This window comes from Indicator indicator, chromosome 2 (assembly GCF_027791375.1).
Source record: "Indicator indicator isolate 239-I01 chromosome 2, UM_Iind_1.1, whole genome shotgun sequence".
In the NCBI taxonomy this organism is placed as follows: domain Eukaryota; kingdom Metazoa; phylum Chordata; class Aves; order Piciformes; family Indicatoridae; genus Indicator; species Indicator indicator.
In genome coordinates this window covers 39406482-39422222 of record NC_072011.1, presented here as the reverse complement: position 1 = coordinate 39422222, position 15741 = coordinate 39406482, and the positions used below count along the sequence as shown (strand labels likewise).

At 42.8% G+C, this 15741-nt stretch overlaps 1 protein-coding gene across 2 annotated transcripts in view; it reads right to left on the bottom strand.

Moving 5' to 3' along the window:
* The window catches only part of VIT (vitrin), a 35076-nt gene that overhangs the window by 5401 nt on the left and 13934 nt on the right, over positions 1–15741 (bottom strand). The window contains exons 8-13 of one of the 2 annotated variants that reach the window (XM_054395894.1): positions 15678–15728; positions 9903–9941; positions 9748–9804; positions 9048–9110; positions 4975–5022; positions 1254–1316 (exon numbers count right to left, since the gene is read on the bottom strand). In XM_054395894.1, coding sequence (XP_054251869.1) covers positions 1254–1316; positions 4975–5022; positions 9048–9110; positions 9748–9804; positions 9903–9941; positions 15678–15728 — 321 coding nt within the window. The remainder of the gene's footprint in view (positions 1–1253; positions 1317–4974; positions 5023–9047; positions 9111–9747; positions 9805–9902; positions 9942–15677; positions 15729–15741) is intronic. The other variant, XM_054395885.1, reaches the window with a different exon arrangement.

Below are 15741 nucleotides of genomic sequence, written 5' to 3'. Positions count from 1 at the left end.
ACAGACTTCATTTCTGGGGAAGATTCAGACAGCAAGAACATTTTGGTGCTGGGGCGTTAGTGGGACTCTGGAAGACCACAGGCTGAGGGTGCTCTGTAGGGAGCTGAGTGCTTTCTGATTTTCAGGGAGGCAAGATCTGAATTACACCTTTTATGGTCCTAGAGGTATTAGCAGGATGAGAGTCTTGATTCTGGTGTGCCTTATCTCAGGTGAGCTGCTGGATCTCCACTTGCCTGCGTCTCTGCAACACTGTGCTCTGCTTTCCTGCAGTGCAGTTGGGTCTGTAGCACAAATCTTACCCTTTTCTGATTTTTTTCTGTTGTGCCTGTATCATTTTTAGGTGTATTTGACATTTTGATAGGGTAAAAAAAAATACTTTTATGTATTAGGAGGAGTGCCTGGGAATATATAGACATATGTGGCTCAGTAGTTAATGTAGAGAATCCTTGAAATCCCGATTCCACCAGAGACTGCATTCAGCTGCTGGAGGATGGGCAAGAGAGGACCCAGGAGCCAGTGGGAGGGTCAAGCCCCCTTTCCAAGGCAGCTTTCCCTAAGGAGGTGGCAGATGACCCCATCTCTCTGTTCAGAGCTTGCTTTCTCTTTCTTCTTCTACTCTGGCCCCCACCTAAAGATGAGTTAATGAGTAAATCTGCCTTTAATTATAAACTGGTAGAAGTTTTGCTTTTCAGAGCAGAGGACCCTACATTTGCATCCCTGGACAGAAGGATCCTTGATGCTCCTTCTGCATCCCTTCTCCCCTTGCTGCAGCAGATGCTGGGTCCCTTTCTCAGGTGATTTTATTTCCTCTCACCCACTGCTGTGGGAAGGGCACCTGCACTCAGCATATCCACAGGAGCCTGTGCTGGTCAGTAGGGCTCAGTTTTCTAACCCTGGCTACAATACATTGATTTGCTGTCCTCCACCATCAAAGTCCCTGCGTGAAGCTCTGCACTCCAGGAATGTGGAGATGATACTGATGAGGAAAAGTTAGTGGTGAGCATCCACCATCTCCCTGCCCAGGTAAGCTAAATCTTGGCTGTTATTTCCTTTTCTGTAGAAGCAGAATGGACCAATGGGGTGTATGAGAGGGGTCGGTGAAGAGCGCTCGCTCCTTCTCTATGAGGAAAAAATATGTTTGAGTTTCTTAGACCTTCATGAAAATTTACCTTTTGCTGTTTGAATGCATTCTAGCAACTTGTAATTAATAAAATGGTATCACTTAATTATGAAATTAATTCTGAAGTACCTACTTGGGTTCCCCTGGGAGATGGACTCCAGTGGCTTCGTATTCAATTCTTCCTTTGAACTGAAGCCTAGGAGAGAGGAAGGAAAGGCTCTGTCAGTCTATGCTTTGTGGTTTCACTTGCTCTGGAAAGAAGCAGTCAGTGGGGTGGCTGCAGAGTCCCCCCTGGCCTGAGGACTGGCATGGGTAGGAAATGAGGATGGGGAGCACATCCTTGGATTTTACTTTTTTCCACATGTGCTGCTTCTGGTATAAAAAAAAAACAGTGGAGGCATTTCTAGAAGTGGCACCAAAATTTCTCCAAGCACCAACCTTGACTGACTCCCCTTTGTGAGTCAGTCCCCTCACTGCAAGGGTTTGGGAGCAGCGTTCACTGCTGAGTGTTCCTCATATGCAGAGGCTGGTGGCCATGGTGCAGGATGGAGACCTCTCAGTGTTTTGCTTTTGAGACAGTGGGCACTGACATGCCTCTAGCTTGCTGAGTCTCACCTGTGCTTTACAATTAGCTGTACAATCCAGGCAATGACTCATGCCACAGTATTGCATGTGGGGAAGTGATGTAATCTACAGCTCCTCAGATGTTCCCAGAGGACTGGGTTATTTTTGAGAGCACAAAAGAAACAGGGTAGGTGGCAGAGGACTACAGTCAAGTCACAGGAAACAATCTTATGGGTTACTAATGAATTTTAGCTGAGTCCCCAGCAGCCTTAGTAGCATGAGTTCATGTCCTTGTGACATGCATTGACTGACAGGGCATCATTAAGCTGGCATTAGAAGGTTTGAAAACACTGATCTTCACTCATGAATTGAATGTCTCATGAGAGTCTCCTACAGTACAATATCTCTTTCTCCAGCAAGGGCAAAAAGCTATTTCTTTTGACTATGGCATGACAAGGTGAAGGGGATTTAGCCCAACAATCTTCAGAGGAAACAGTAATGATGAGACAACCTCAAACCAAATGCTCACCAAGGAAGCATCTGGTCAAAAGAACAGCAGAATGGCCTATTATTTTTGTAGTCTCCATATTAATTTCTATTTAAAAAGGAGGAAGTTCTTAAATCTTCATCACCAAGTAAGTCAAAGAAAGACTACAGACTTCAGAGAGACAGTAAAAATGTAACTTCAGAAAATGTGAGCTTAATATAGGAAAAAGATGAAAAATTACTAGGTGAAACAGAGTTTGTCTTTGCACAGTAACTGGCTATGAGCAAGGTAATCATGAGAGCATCAGTATATGTAAAGAGCAGGCAGCTAAGAAACATCAGCGAAGGTCACCACATAATGAGAGGTGTTAACAACTGAGTGCATGCACTGCCTGAGTTGGTTGGTGAAGATAATGCAGGAAATAGCCAAGAAAAGAGGGGAAAATACCGGCTCCTGCTCCTTCTATCACCACTCCTTTTTCAGTTCCACTTACAGATAATGATCCACCTCTCATAAGGGGCAAAATACAAAGACTTTGAGTTCTTCCACCTGCATGCTGAAAGTTGGTCATAGTCTTGGGTAAGGGACCAAGTCTGCCTATGCAGTGCCCAGTGTAAAAGTGACCCAGTGTCTGATCTCCTGCCGGGAGGCTGAACCACATTGCAGTATCCTGACAGCACAGAAATGTTGCTTTGGCTTCTGGTTTTTAAATTTAGCTACCAGTGAAGAAAGTTTCTGTTGCAGGGACCAAACAAACCTTTTACCACCAGCAATGAGTGATTTCCCTGCTTCATTCATCCTCAGGCATCTACTGTTGCCTGTTGCTAGAGACAGGACACTAAACTAGCTGGAATGCTGGGCTTGGCCTTGTGCAGAAGCTCATGTGGTCACATGTGAATGAAGTAGGTAATGGGCACAAAGAGAAGGATGAAAGAGCAGAGTTAAACTAGGAAGAAAGACAGGCTAGACCAGCTCCCTGACAAAGTTCCCTCTGGCCATGTAGGTACCTGGACGAAGGGTGGCTGGGAGGCAAGATGTCTGGTTTTGCTGGCTTATGGTAGGTTTATCTGATGCAGAAGTTATGGGTGAAAACAAAATTTTTCTCTCATATGCTTTCTTTTTGGGAGCAGTGACATACATAGCCTCTCTTTGTTAACCACATGGATGGGAATGATTGTGATTTCTTTTTTTCCCTTTAAAACCTGAAATAGGTAGCAGCTTGCCCTCATATTGCCTAGGCATAAGGTTGATACTAGCTTTATTGGTATGGAAAACCCAAGTGTAGGCAATGCAGCACTTTTCTATTTACCAGTGCAATTACCAGTTCTTAAATGTTGTGGGTCAGCTACTTGATTTGTGCTTAGTGTAACAATAAGGTCACCCACCAAACAATCTTTCTCAACTAACTGGGGAGGTGGTCAGTCTCTATGGGCCTCACTGTTCTGCCAGTCCAATTTAATATTGTTATTGCCATGGGAATTTCAACTTGCTGCATGGGCAGTCTACTCCATGCTAATTAAAATTCCCTTCACTGATTGTCACAGACTGTCCATCCTGATTAAGTGTCTCGTTCATTTAAGTAAGACAGCAGTGACTACATCTATGCCAGGAAGCATTCCTTTGAAGTGACAATCGGAATTCATCAAACTTTACCACACCAGTCTATGCAGCAGGGACTTCAGTTGCTGAGAAACTATTACTATAACATCCCTTCCCCCATGCCTGCCTGCTTATTGCATTTAATGCAATCTGTCATTGTGTGTCTCAGAAGACCCCTGCTACACTCCTAGCAGAGTTGTAGATTTTTCTAAATAAGCACACTGAGGCTAGAAGTGTTTCCTCTGTTTGGCTCAGCTGGCCAGTGCTGGAAGAGGGAAATCTGTTCATGTTTGGGATGCAAATTTTGACTCAACAGCCACCACTGCTGACACTGGATTTGCAAGCTACTGCATATGGGCTATGTTGCTCATGCAAAGATTAGCCATGCTTCAGCTTCGAAGCAAGCAGTGTTCAAGGGAATGGTATTTATAAAGGCCACCTGCACAGCTCTCTCCAGCAACGAAACTGGTGATGGGAAAAGACATCTTCTGCTGGATGGTCCAGCTCCTCGTAACAGAATACCATCAATTGGCCTTTAGTTTTTGTAGTCTGCTCTAAATGCTCCTCGGATAAGGGATCCCTTAAATACTAAACACACAGAATCTGCTCCTGATTAAATGTGCAAATCTTGGTCTTGTTGTTACTTGAGCCTGCTACACATATAGGTGGGGATTTTTTCCCCTCAGTCACCATAAAAATGTTGCCATCTCCATATTGTCAGTTTTAAGGCTAAAATGTCAGAAAATCTACATGGTGATCATTTTTCTTTATGTTCAGCTTAAACCCTCCTTTTCCTATCTGAATGTCTTTCCTAAGTACATTGACATCAAAATACTCTGCCGTTGTCTTCACTGATTGCAGCTCCAAACTGCAATTCCAACTGTGGCATTCCAAAAATATCTTCTTCTTTACAAATGGATTTCAGAAGCTAAACCCTCTTTTCCTGTAGTGAAGCTGCCAACTCTTTCCAGAGCTCATCTGTTCTGCTCCTGCTTTAAGCAGGAACTCGAGACTGATGCAAGCAAAAAATAATTTTAACTACTGAGATGTAAATTACATATGCCATTTAAAATTTGAAATACAGTAATTTTTCCTTAAAATGAGATTATCAGCAGTGTCATGATCTTAACAATTAGATTTAGATGTTCCCATGTGATAAAAAACAATTATTCCCAGAGTAGTTATTGGATACTTAAGTATTTACCTGTGTCAAAAAAGCTCAATTCAGGTTTCCATAAGTCTGTTTCCATTGCTTTCACATATGAAAGAGAAAAAAAAATATTACTGAAATTAATGGAATTGCTAGAGATTACAAAATTCTGAGTCAGGTTAGAAAGGTCAGCTCATACAGTGAGTTATCATTAACAGCTAAGGAAATCAGTAATCCTGGAATCTTTTATGTGCACATTTCAAGCTAAATTTAGAAGCCTTGTGTCACTGCCTTCAGAGCACTAAACTTTTTTATTACTTTAAATATGCCTTTTAAAATCTGTTTTGGCCTTATTCCTCTAAATTGCATTGATACTGAGGCTCGTAGACTGACTTCAGTATACTTTTGCTTGGTTTAGACTGTTTTCCACTGAAAATCTGTGAGTGCCTCTCACCTACAGAGGCTCTATCCCTTCAGCCCATCCAAACACAAAGAAGTTGTCTAAATTTTGCTTGCAGTCTATCAGGCATGGAAAGTTTTATCAAAAGTGCTGCTTTCATAAATAAACCTCAAAGTGTCTTTGGTTTAGGAGCCTGCTGGAGAGCTTTCCCAAAAAGTGATGTTTCACTCCAGATTATAGCTGGGTGACAGTCCTTGTAGCTGAGTAGGACAAGAACAGTGCCAGGAATCACTGGTGAGATCCTTGACCACTCACAGTCCATCTCCAGATTTGTTCAGGGTGGTTTACAAAGACATCTAACGCAGGCACATCGAATCTGTACTGCATCTTATGCCTGAGTTTCCTACTCAGACTGGCAGCTGGTGTGCTCCTGTGCAGAGCCAGTGGGTGAAGCGCTGTGTAGGTCTGGAAAAAGTCATGGGCTTGCCAGTGTCCTCCAGCCTAGTAAGAGCACTGACCTTGTCCTTAGGTTGCTATCCCAGTGAGCAGCTATCAGCTTCTCTTAGGGAGGGACAGTTGTTGCATGAAACAGATAGCTGAATAAGATGTGTGATTTCCCTGAGGTGCAGGAGGAACTGTGTCATGTTTCATGGCTCAAGTGATTTTTTCCAGATCCCTTTCCCTCTTTATGAGCACTGCCTAAGGAAGGCAAAGCACTGAGAATTCTGTAGTGATACACGCAGAAGGTTTGCTGTGATTTTGCTTAGAACCATGGTGAAAGAAGGGCAGGCCTAGGTAACGAAGAAGGAACAGGGAAGACAGACAGGAGGAATATTCCTGGTTTATCATCTACCTGGTCAGAGTTGTTTGGCAGAATTTTGTATGTTCCTCAGTAGAGTCATGAGGCAACAGCATTGACTGGAGGTAGGGGTGCTGATTGCAGAGCAGGAGGACCCTATCTACAGAGAAGAGCTGGTGCTTATTTGTTATCAGAGTGGCTAATGTGTCTACTGAATGCTGTCACCGAAAAGAAGTGATTTCAGTGAAACCAGCTTGTGAGCAGGTACACTCAAAAGGTGTACTTGACCCTCCCAAGGCGGAGATGCATCCAGTGAATACCAAAAAGAAAATATTCATACAAAGCTACTTTTCAGCCTGACTGGATGAAAAAAACAGCCAAAGAGCAAATCATGAATAAGACCCCACAGTTCTTGAATCTTCTGTACAAATATGCTCCTGTATGAATGGCAGTGGGAAAACGTGCTTGACCTGGGCTGAAAAATGATCAGGACTCATTTGGAATATGTCAAATATGTGTTTATGGGATTTTCCCTTCTTGTTCTGTGATGAAGAATATAAAATTCATGATGAGAAATTTGTGCTTTGTAATTGCCTTCAGGAAACCTTCAGCAATTAGGTGGGGTCAGACTCTGGCTTTGATTTAAACAAGACTCAGCACTATGGTTCCCTTGCTTCTCTGGCAAAGATTCAGCTAGCCTGAGGATTAACCATCCTTTGGTCCAGCTAGCCTGAGGATTAGCCATCCTTTGGCCCAGATGTTAATGCTCTTCTCATTTCCACCCTGATAGGAAGGCAGGTCTGTCACCCTTGGCTATCCCTGCCTTCTATATAAGGTGTCACCTAACTAGTGCATTGTCAGGACCAGCATGTTTATAGGCAACATACTCGCTCTGCTGTTCAGTCCAGCAAAAAAAAAAAAATTGCCCCCTTGTCTCTGCTCTAAATGTGGGCATTGGATTTTGACAAGGGCAAAAGAAATTGGGTAAGCAGAGAAAATGTGAAATTAGAAAAAAAGTAATGGCTGTGACGTTGCTATGGCCAAAAAATGTAAGAAAGGCAAACCCAATTAGAAATCAGAATGAAGAGAAGCTGACTGAAACAAGAAGAAGAGGTAGAAAAGTGAGGGAACACTGTAAATCTTAGAAGCTGGAGAGATATAATAATTTTAAATATGCTGCAACTAGGTCAACTACAAATTGTGATTTTTATGGGGAGATTGCTGTGTAAACTTATTGACTGGTATTATCAGAGAGCCCTACTGCATAATAATGTCCTCTAACCAAAATGTCAGTAATCACTTTCCTCTCTTCTGTTGAAATATTCCTCCTGTGCTTCCCAGCTCTCACAAAAGCCCCAAGAGTACTCTTACATGCTGCAGCCTCTACCTCCCCAGGAGGTTTGGTTGCCCATGCTATAGGTTAGCTCTGCCACAGCGAAGATCTATTGCCTTGTTGCAGGCTTGGGAGCAACAGTGGAGCTGGAGAAAGGACTCAGTGTGAGAAAGGACTGTGGTAAGTGTTCACTCACGCTGCACAGGGACAGCATGTAAGTGCACACCCCTGCCTTTGCTCCCTGTATGTGTGCCCAGTTTTGTACCTTGCTGTCCTGTTCCTTACCTTGCCTTGCTGGTCTGGTATCTTGCCCCGGTTGTGGTCAGACCTGACTTATCATAGAGGACTTGCCTGGCAGCCTAGGTTGTTGGCTGGCCTGGGGTATCACCAGTGGACCTACTCTGCTTTTGTTGTTGGAATTTTGTGGGTGTGTGACCCTTGTTGGTAAGGGGCAGACCTGTCTGCCTATCTGCCATCCCATTCCTCACCCTGTTCTGGCTGCTCCTGAACAAATGCCATCCTAAGAAACTTGTCTGTCCCATCAAGGGAAAGTTAATACTTGTATGTTGTGGTAGTTTTAGATTATGCCTTTAAATCTTTTTCACAGATCTTGAGCAGAAAGTAGTAAAAATGTAAATAAATCACTATTGGGTATAAAAAGGAAAATTATGGTTATTCTAAACAATTCCATTGGAGGGATATTTTCCATAAGATTTGGTTCCCAAAACAATCTTGCTCTCTTCTTTTCTTGCTTCTTCACTGGGGAGATACTAACAGGCTTTGCTGACCTTGGCTGCATTGCTTTTATTTTGGTTAAGTCTAATATATCTCTGCTTCTCTCTCTTTTCCCTTTTGTACAGAGAGGGTAAGGGGGAGGCAGGGAGGCTGCTTCCCTGGTCTTTTGGCCAGGGGAGTCCTCGTGCTGTTTTATTAATTGTAAATACCTGTAAATATTGTAAATACTGTATGTTTGTACCTATTCGTTGCATTTCATGGTAGATTGTAGTTGGCTTGTAAATACAGCTCCATTTGCTTCCTAACTGAGCTAGTTGGGCAGAGTTAATGTTGGGGGGTGGAATTTTCAACCCACCACATATGTGCACTTGAGTACTCTGGAGCCCGGGGAGGTTGTCAGTGGCCTTGCAGAGTGCCTGCTGACAGGACTGCTTTATGGTGAGGGGTGGTGAATTGCATAGCCAGGGAGGAAGGAAAGTACAAGTGGTGTTTCTACCATCAGTATTAAAGGCAATCTCTATGGTTGCAATCAGCCTGGAGGCTCCTGGGAACAACAGGAACAAAACATTTAGCTTAATCACAGACCTGATAGGCTGCACAGAGCTAGTTTTCTGTTTCTCATTTTAACCAACAAATGAGGAAAATTGCAAACACTGTGGTAGATGCTGATTCCCACGTCCTGAAACAACAGCTCACTTTTCAATTTAAGAAGCTGCTAGTTGGCATTCAGTGCATGAGGCTTACCCTGGTCCTCCTCCAAGACACATGAAAACATTATACAGTATTGCTTGAGGGCTAATTTGTTGTTGCTAAAACTATGACAGAGAGCAGAAAAATCTTCTGCTATCAGTCTTGCTCACCCAGGTGGGCTGGAGAGCCAGCAGCTCTCTGGAAGGTGGCAACAGGCTCTTGGCGCTGAATACCTGCATGATCTGACAAAGGGGCAAGAGGTTAGACACCAGCAGACAAGGAGAGAGAAATACAGTCATAAGGGATGTGGTGTCCCTGAACTGTTTCTCTGGACAAGTTTTCAAACTAATTGAAAAAGGAAGATGGAAACTATGAATTAAAAATAACAATTTAAAAGCTGAAAGAAATTGGCAAAAGCAGATGAGTTTAAGTGTTAGCAGGTGCTGCACAGATCAGCTATTCGCTGGTGCACTGAAACAACTGGTAGTGGGTCCTGAGATGCTGATCATGCTCAGGGCCTGGAAACTGAACATGTGTCTCCTTTCAGCACTGGGCCTTCTCTCTCCAAACTTACACAGCCACAAAGTTTCCCTCTTATTTTGCAACAGCAAGCGTTGTAGATGACCTTTATAAATGGTTTTAGAATACTATTTCAAGAACAATTCTAAGCTTAAGTATTCCTGTTTCATTTTTTTCCCCCTAAAAGTTACATTACAGTTGTGCAATAACCAGTGTGTTATCTACTTTCACTGCATCCTGCTACGAATGTGGTTAGGAATGAAAAAGTGTGCATTACTGCACGGCTCAGTAGATGTGAGTGGCAGGACTAGCTACAGGGAGGAATTAGAGAAAGTTCTGTAATGCCTTTACCTGTATTCGGTCGTAAAATGTTCCTGTTACTTGCAAAGGTGGAAGTGCCCCTGAATGCTTAGAAAATATATTGGTTAGTACATGGAACTTAAACACAAGGTTTTCTAGTATTCTAGCAATTCAAATCTACTAGTTATTATTCATTTGAGGCATACCTGTATTCTGTTCTCTTCCTTGTACAGTTTGAACCTGTCCTAAATAGACATCAAAACAGAAAAGTGTTATTTATACCGTGGTTGGTTCAGGACTACTGCTACCTGGCTTTTTCACTGAGTCTCGTTTTATAGCTGTCAGAGCTAATGGCCCACTTAAAAAAGTAGTGCCTTGCTCTGTCTGTCATATAGATTAATCTACTGAACATTCCCTTAAATTATGAATATTTCTTCTGCAGGACTCTGGTCAGCATTTAAAAAGTTAAAAAGTTACTGCTGTGGGTTGCTTTCCCTTATAACTTTTTCTCTCACTCACACTGATTATCTATGTTTATTTCTATTGCAGCACCATCTAATTGTACTGGTTATGTGACAAAGGTTAAAAAAAGCCTCAGACCTAAAACAACCCCCAGACCAGATACTACCCTTTCTGCAGAGAGTGAGTGGATACAAGAAAGCAGGCAGACTGTAAATAATGAGACAATGACAAAAATAATGTGGGATAATTCATGTGTCTGAAATGCATTCACCACTGTCTACACAAAAGGCTTTTTTAAAGGTGATTTGGTTATTAAATTCCCGTTGTTCAATACTAAAGGCTCAAAGCATTTGCAGTTGAAAACCACTTCTTTAATCATGCTTTTCTTTACATTAATTATTCTTGAGAAGCTTCTTAACAAACTTATCTTTCAACAAGCCTCTATTCATCGGCTTTCCCAGAAGGATTAATTCCAAAGCCTGGTGAAATCGGTGGGAATGTTCTAGCTGAGTCCTGTGAGTACTGGATAGGGGCATGTGAAATATTTTTTGATCAATAAAATATGAATGACACAATTTCAAATGGTTGTCTCAGAAAACAGGAATTGCTGCTCCTTGAGAACTTGATATTGCAAAATCAGGTGACAGCAGATAGCTGGTGTTTGACCCAGCCTTGAACTTTCACAGATCACTGCAAGCCCTTTGATGGGATTTCTAGGAGCTGTCCTGAGGGACTTTGTAAACTCCAGATGCCAAAGAGATCCCATTTTTGGGTCATCTGCCACAACTGACATGAATTTTAATTCTATAAGATTGTAGCTCTGGGTCCAGATGGACCGCAGCTAGTCCAGGATGAGTTTTCAGGTTGTGGAGGCAAAAGTCTCCCAGTTGCATAGGATTGTTCATGCTTTCCATGTGGACAACCTGTACATGGCAAAGATGTGGAAGAAAATTAACTCTGAGCCTGACAGCTTACTTTGTTTTGTCTTTACCACAGCTGAGCCCAAATACATGTGTAACACCCTTTATGAGGTCAGTCAAAACAGAATGCAAGATGGTAAAAGAGAGATTAGCTCAGTATCAGAAGAATTTTATGCCACTTTTTAAATGAATTAACCCTACCCTCCACACCCACATTAGCAACATGGATTTCTCCTTATGCTCCTTTTGACGGTGCCTTGGGACTGTTCTCTCTGGATGTATGTCCCAAAGATGTGTTACCATCATCCTTTCAGTAACATGGTTTCTGCCATGCTATTGCTGACAGGGGCAAACACAGTGGAGGTAGTGGGGTGAAAGGTTGGAATTAAACTTCCATGGTCTGCAAGGCTTTTTCTTCAAATCTGAGATGCTGGTGTAGCATGTAAATGTGTTCATTAAAGCAGAGCTCTGTGCTAGCTGGAGGGTGAAGCAGGACTAGAAGTCTGTAACAAACTGGGAATGGATAGTCACCAGGTGAATCCCAAGGACTAGATGAAAAATTATAGCAGTGGAGTAGAGAATCCTTTGTTGGGGCAAGTTCTGTAGTGAGCAGGAAGCTGTGGATGCAGTAAAGGATGGGGACAACAGAGAGAAACGCAAATTGGAGTGGACCTTGCAAATTTGGGAACTGGTTTGAGAAGATAAGTAGCTACTCCATGCACAAAACATGCCTGACCTTCTGCAACTTGGTCAGCACCTTTGATAGGCTAGTCAGGGTTAACTTGAGAGGCAGGAGCCAAAAAATGCAAGCTGTTCTTCCAAGTGCCAGGATGGAGCCCTTACCCAGTGCTTGTTGAAGGCATGAACCTTAGTGGTCATGAGCTGCTGGAGAAGAGTGTTCAATGCTTTCTCTACCACTTACACTGCTATTGCCTCCTCAGGCTTTTGTTTTGTTTGGTTTGTTGGGGTTTTTCCCTTTTTTTAAATTTTTCTCCTTTTTTCCCCCCTGTTTTATTTTTACTGCTATGGGAAGTTGCAGCTGAGGATTAAAGCTGTGCAGTGTACAGCAGTATGTTAGAGTCCATGTCTCAAAAGAGAAACTGCCATTGAACTGAGCTGGGCAAAGAGTACAGAGCAGTGTCTTGCATGAGGACGCCCAGGCTCTTGCTGTCTGATGCTTGGTTGCCAGCTTGGTGCCTCAGAGTGGCACTGAGCATTGTGACGTTGCTTATGATTGCATTGTTCATAGAAGCACTGCACTTACTCCCAGTCCTTATCTGGAGCCCAGGCAGATGTGAAAGAAAGGATTGCTTGGAGAGCTGGGATGGGAGAGGGCAAGTGAATTTGTGTGCTTGGTTAACTGCTGTTGCAAAGAGAGAGAAACTGTTGTTGTATCAGGGCATGGCTGAACTTAGAGTTGTTCAGAGAGCAGGAGTGAGTTTGCAACCCCTTTCAAAGCCTGCTGCTATTGCTGCTCCCCCCTCAGGATCATCCTTGGCCTCATCCTGCACTGGCAAAGTGCTTCACTTGCTAGCAGGGCAGAAAGGAATAAGCTGTGAAATGTCATGCTAGTTGCATCAGCAGTTTTTCGTTTATCACTTTTGCCACATAAGGTCTTTAAAGCAGGGGTACTGCGATGGAGCAGAGCCAGAGAATCACAGAATTGCTTCTGTTGGAAAAGACCTGTAACATTAAGTCCAACCATTATCTAGCTCTACCAAGCCTGGTGCTAAACCATGTCCCTTAACACTACATCTCTCTGTCTATTAAACATCTCCAGGGATGGTGATTCAACAGCTTCCCTGGGCAGCCTACCCCAGTGTTTGATAACCCTTTCAGTGAAGAAGTTTCATCTAATATCCAACCTAAACCTCCCCTGGTGCAACAGGAAGCCATTTCTTCTCATCCTATCACTTATGACTAGGGAGAAGAAACCAACAACCACCTCACTACAACCTCCTTTCAGGTAGTTGTAGAGAGCAATAAGGTTTCTCCTCAGCCTCCCTTTTTCCAGAATGGACAACATCAGCTCCCTCAGCCACTCTTCACAAGACCTATTTTCCAGACTCTTCACCAGCTTTGCTACTCTTCTTTGAACCCACTACAGGACTTCAATGTCTTTCTTGTAGTAAGGACCCCAAAACTGAACACAGTACTCAAGGTGTGGCCTCACTAGTGCTAAGTACAGGGGAACAATCACTTTCCAGGTCCTGCTCATCACTCTATTCCTGATACAAGACAGGATGCTGTTGGCCTTCTTGGCCACCTGAGCACACTGCTGGCTCACGCTGTTGATCAGCACTCCCAGTTTGTTTTCAGATGGGCAGCTTTCCAGCCACTCTTCCCCCAGCCTGTAGTATTGCATGGGGTGGTTGTGACCCAAGTGCAGGACCTGGTACTTGACCTTGATGAATCTCATACAACTGGCCTCAGCCCCTGGATCCAGATTGTAAGGGGTCCCTCTGCAGAGCCTTCCTATCCTCAAGCTCAACACTCCCCCCAGCTTTGTGTGATCTGCAAGCCTCAGATATTTTTTTCCTGTTTCTATATCTTTGACAAACAGAAGATATAGGGGAAAGAACAGCAAGAGCTATGATGGAGGAGTTTTGCCCCTGCTCTAATCTGCAAGTCCTGCTTTTCTTTTGCCCCTGTGAACTTCTGCCAGTACCTGTGACTGAAATGGAAATGCCAGAGCTAACAGCAGCTATATCCATCTTCATACTGGCTGTACTTTATTTCAGAGCTATTTACTCTAGAGGCTTCTTTTTCAAGCAAACTATCAATGTCCTGTAACAGGACAGATCAGAGTCCTGGTGAGCAAAGATGGACAGAAGAACATTTGATTCTGCCCAGTCAAGCCAAACTGTTGTTGAGGCCAACAGCATCATCAAAAACTCTGACCTGAATCATAGTATTTTGAGTCCTAAAGGCTCCTCAGACAGAGAGAAGTGATAAAAGTCTTTATGTTCATTGCTTCAAAACTGTTTGCTCTTTCTGCATGGTTATTTTTGGGTGTTTTTTTTTTGTTTGTTTGTTTGTTGTTTTGTTGGGTTTTGGTGTTGGTTGGTTTGGTTTGGTGTTTTTTGGTTGGGTGTGTTTTTTGTGTGTTTTTTGGTTGGTTTTGTTTTTTGTTTTTTTTTTTTTTTTTTGCTTGTTTGTTTGTTTGTTTTGTTTTGTTTTGTTTTGTTTTTTGTCAGTTCTTCTCATTTAGAATCAGGAAGAGATCAGGAGAGTTCAGGAAGTCAAATACTGAGTACAGACATGCTGGACATGACCTGGAAATGATGTCTCAGAAATCAGAATCAGGTCTCCACCACTCCTCCAGCTCAAAACAACCTGTTCCTATGTGCTATCACAACCAAAAGACTTGAAAAAATTTATTTATTTTTAAAACTATTTTGTTAATTTTTATTCCTTTCATTTTTTTGACTAAAGTTTTGGTGTTATTAAATTGTCTTTAATGACCTTCCTACTGATTTCAGTGGTGCCAGAACTTTACCCTCAACATGCATCTCTCACTGACTGAGGGACCACAAACAAGGTTTCCTAATTGATAGTGAAGACACTAAAGGCCTCAGCCTGTGGGGTTAGGAAATAGAAAAAAAAGCAACAATCAGGACCAGGTTTGCAGGCACATTATGTATCAAATGATGCAGAATCCCACTGAATTTTGGCACTTTAAATCCTGCTATACGCATATCTGCACACCTGACTTGCTAAGATTAACCCCTCCATCTCCTGCCCTTATTCTGGGCTGGCAGCTGAATTCGACTTAACAGTGATTTCCCTCAGAACCTGAATTGCCCAAAAGATACTTGCCATGCTCTGTGCTTGGCTCTGAATTACCTGGCAGCAGGGATGGCTGCAGTAATGTATGTGAGGGCAAAGCTGAGCTCAAGGCACTCAGAAATAGTGACAGAGTATAAAACATAACAATGGCCCAGGTCCCTTTTTGCTCAAGAGCAATCATATCTCCATGATCAGAAAGTTGCAAACAGTTGAAAATATTCTCCTTGACTTGACCACATAATTGAGCAATTACACATTGTGTTGGAAAATGCCTCTAAAGATTTGCATGGCAGGCTGTGGACTGGAATGGGAGGAGACTTCTGGATCAAGATGAAGAGCAGCCACCACTCTAATGTCAATAATATGAGTGGCATACCAGGAGTAACATGTTTATGCCAAACACTGAACCACAGCCTTGGGTTTTTGAAAGAATATTGTTTTAGCCTAAGTCAGCATTTCAGAGCCCTCAGCCCTAAGGTTAGAAGGCTGTGCAGCCCTCTGCATCATGTATCTTACAACTGTAATCAGATCTTCCCTTTAGAAAGTAAGACTAACAGAAGCAGTAGGAAAACACAATTCAAACAGCAGCTTTGTCTCAGGTGTTGTGAAAACCAGCGCACACTTTCACTACAATGTCTTCCCCAGGGCTGATCATTGTCTCTGATGTTCCGGCCAAATGTCTGTTTTTTTGGTTTAAATTCAGATTTGGATTCAGTCATTGAGTTTTCTGAGGTTAGAAAAGTTATGGAATCATTGCTGCCTTAAAATACACTGTACTGCAAGCCTTCTGGCATACTTCACCATACTTACTTGATGCTGCAGCTACCACAGATGAGTATGCTGGATGGACACTGCTAGAACCTGAAAAAGAAGA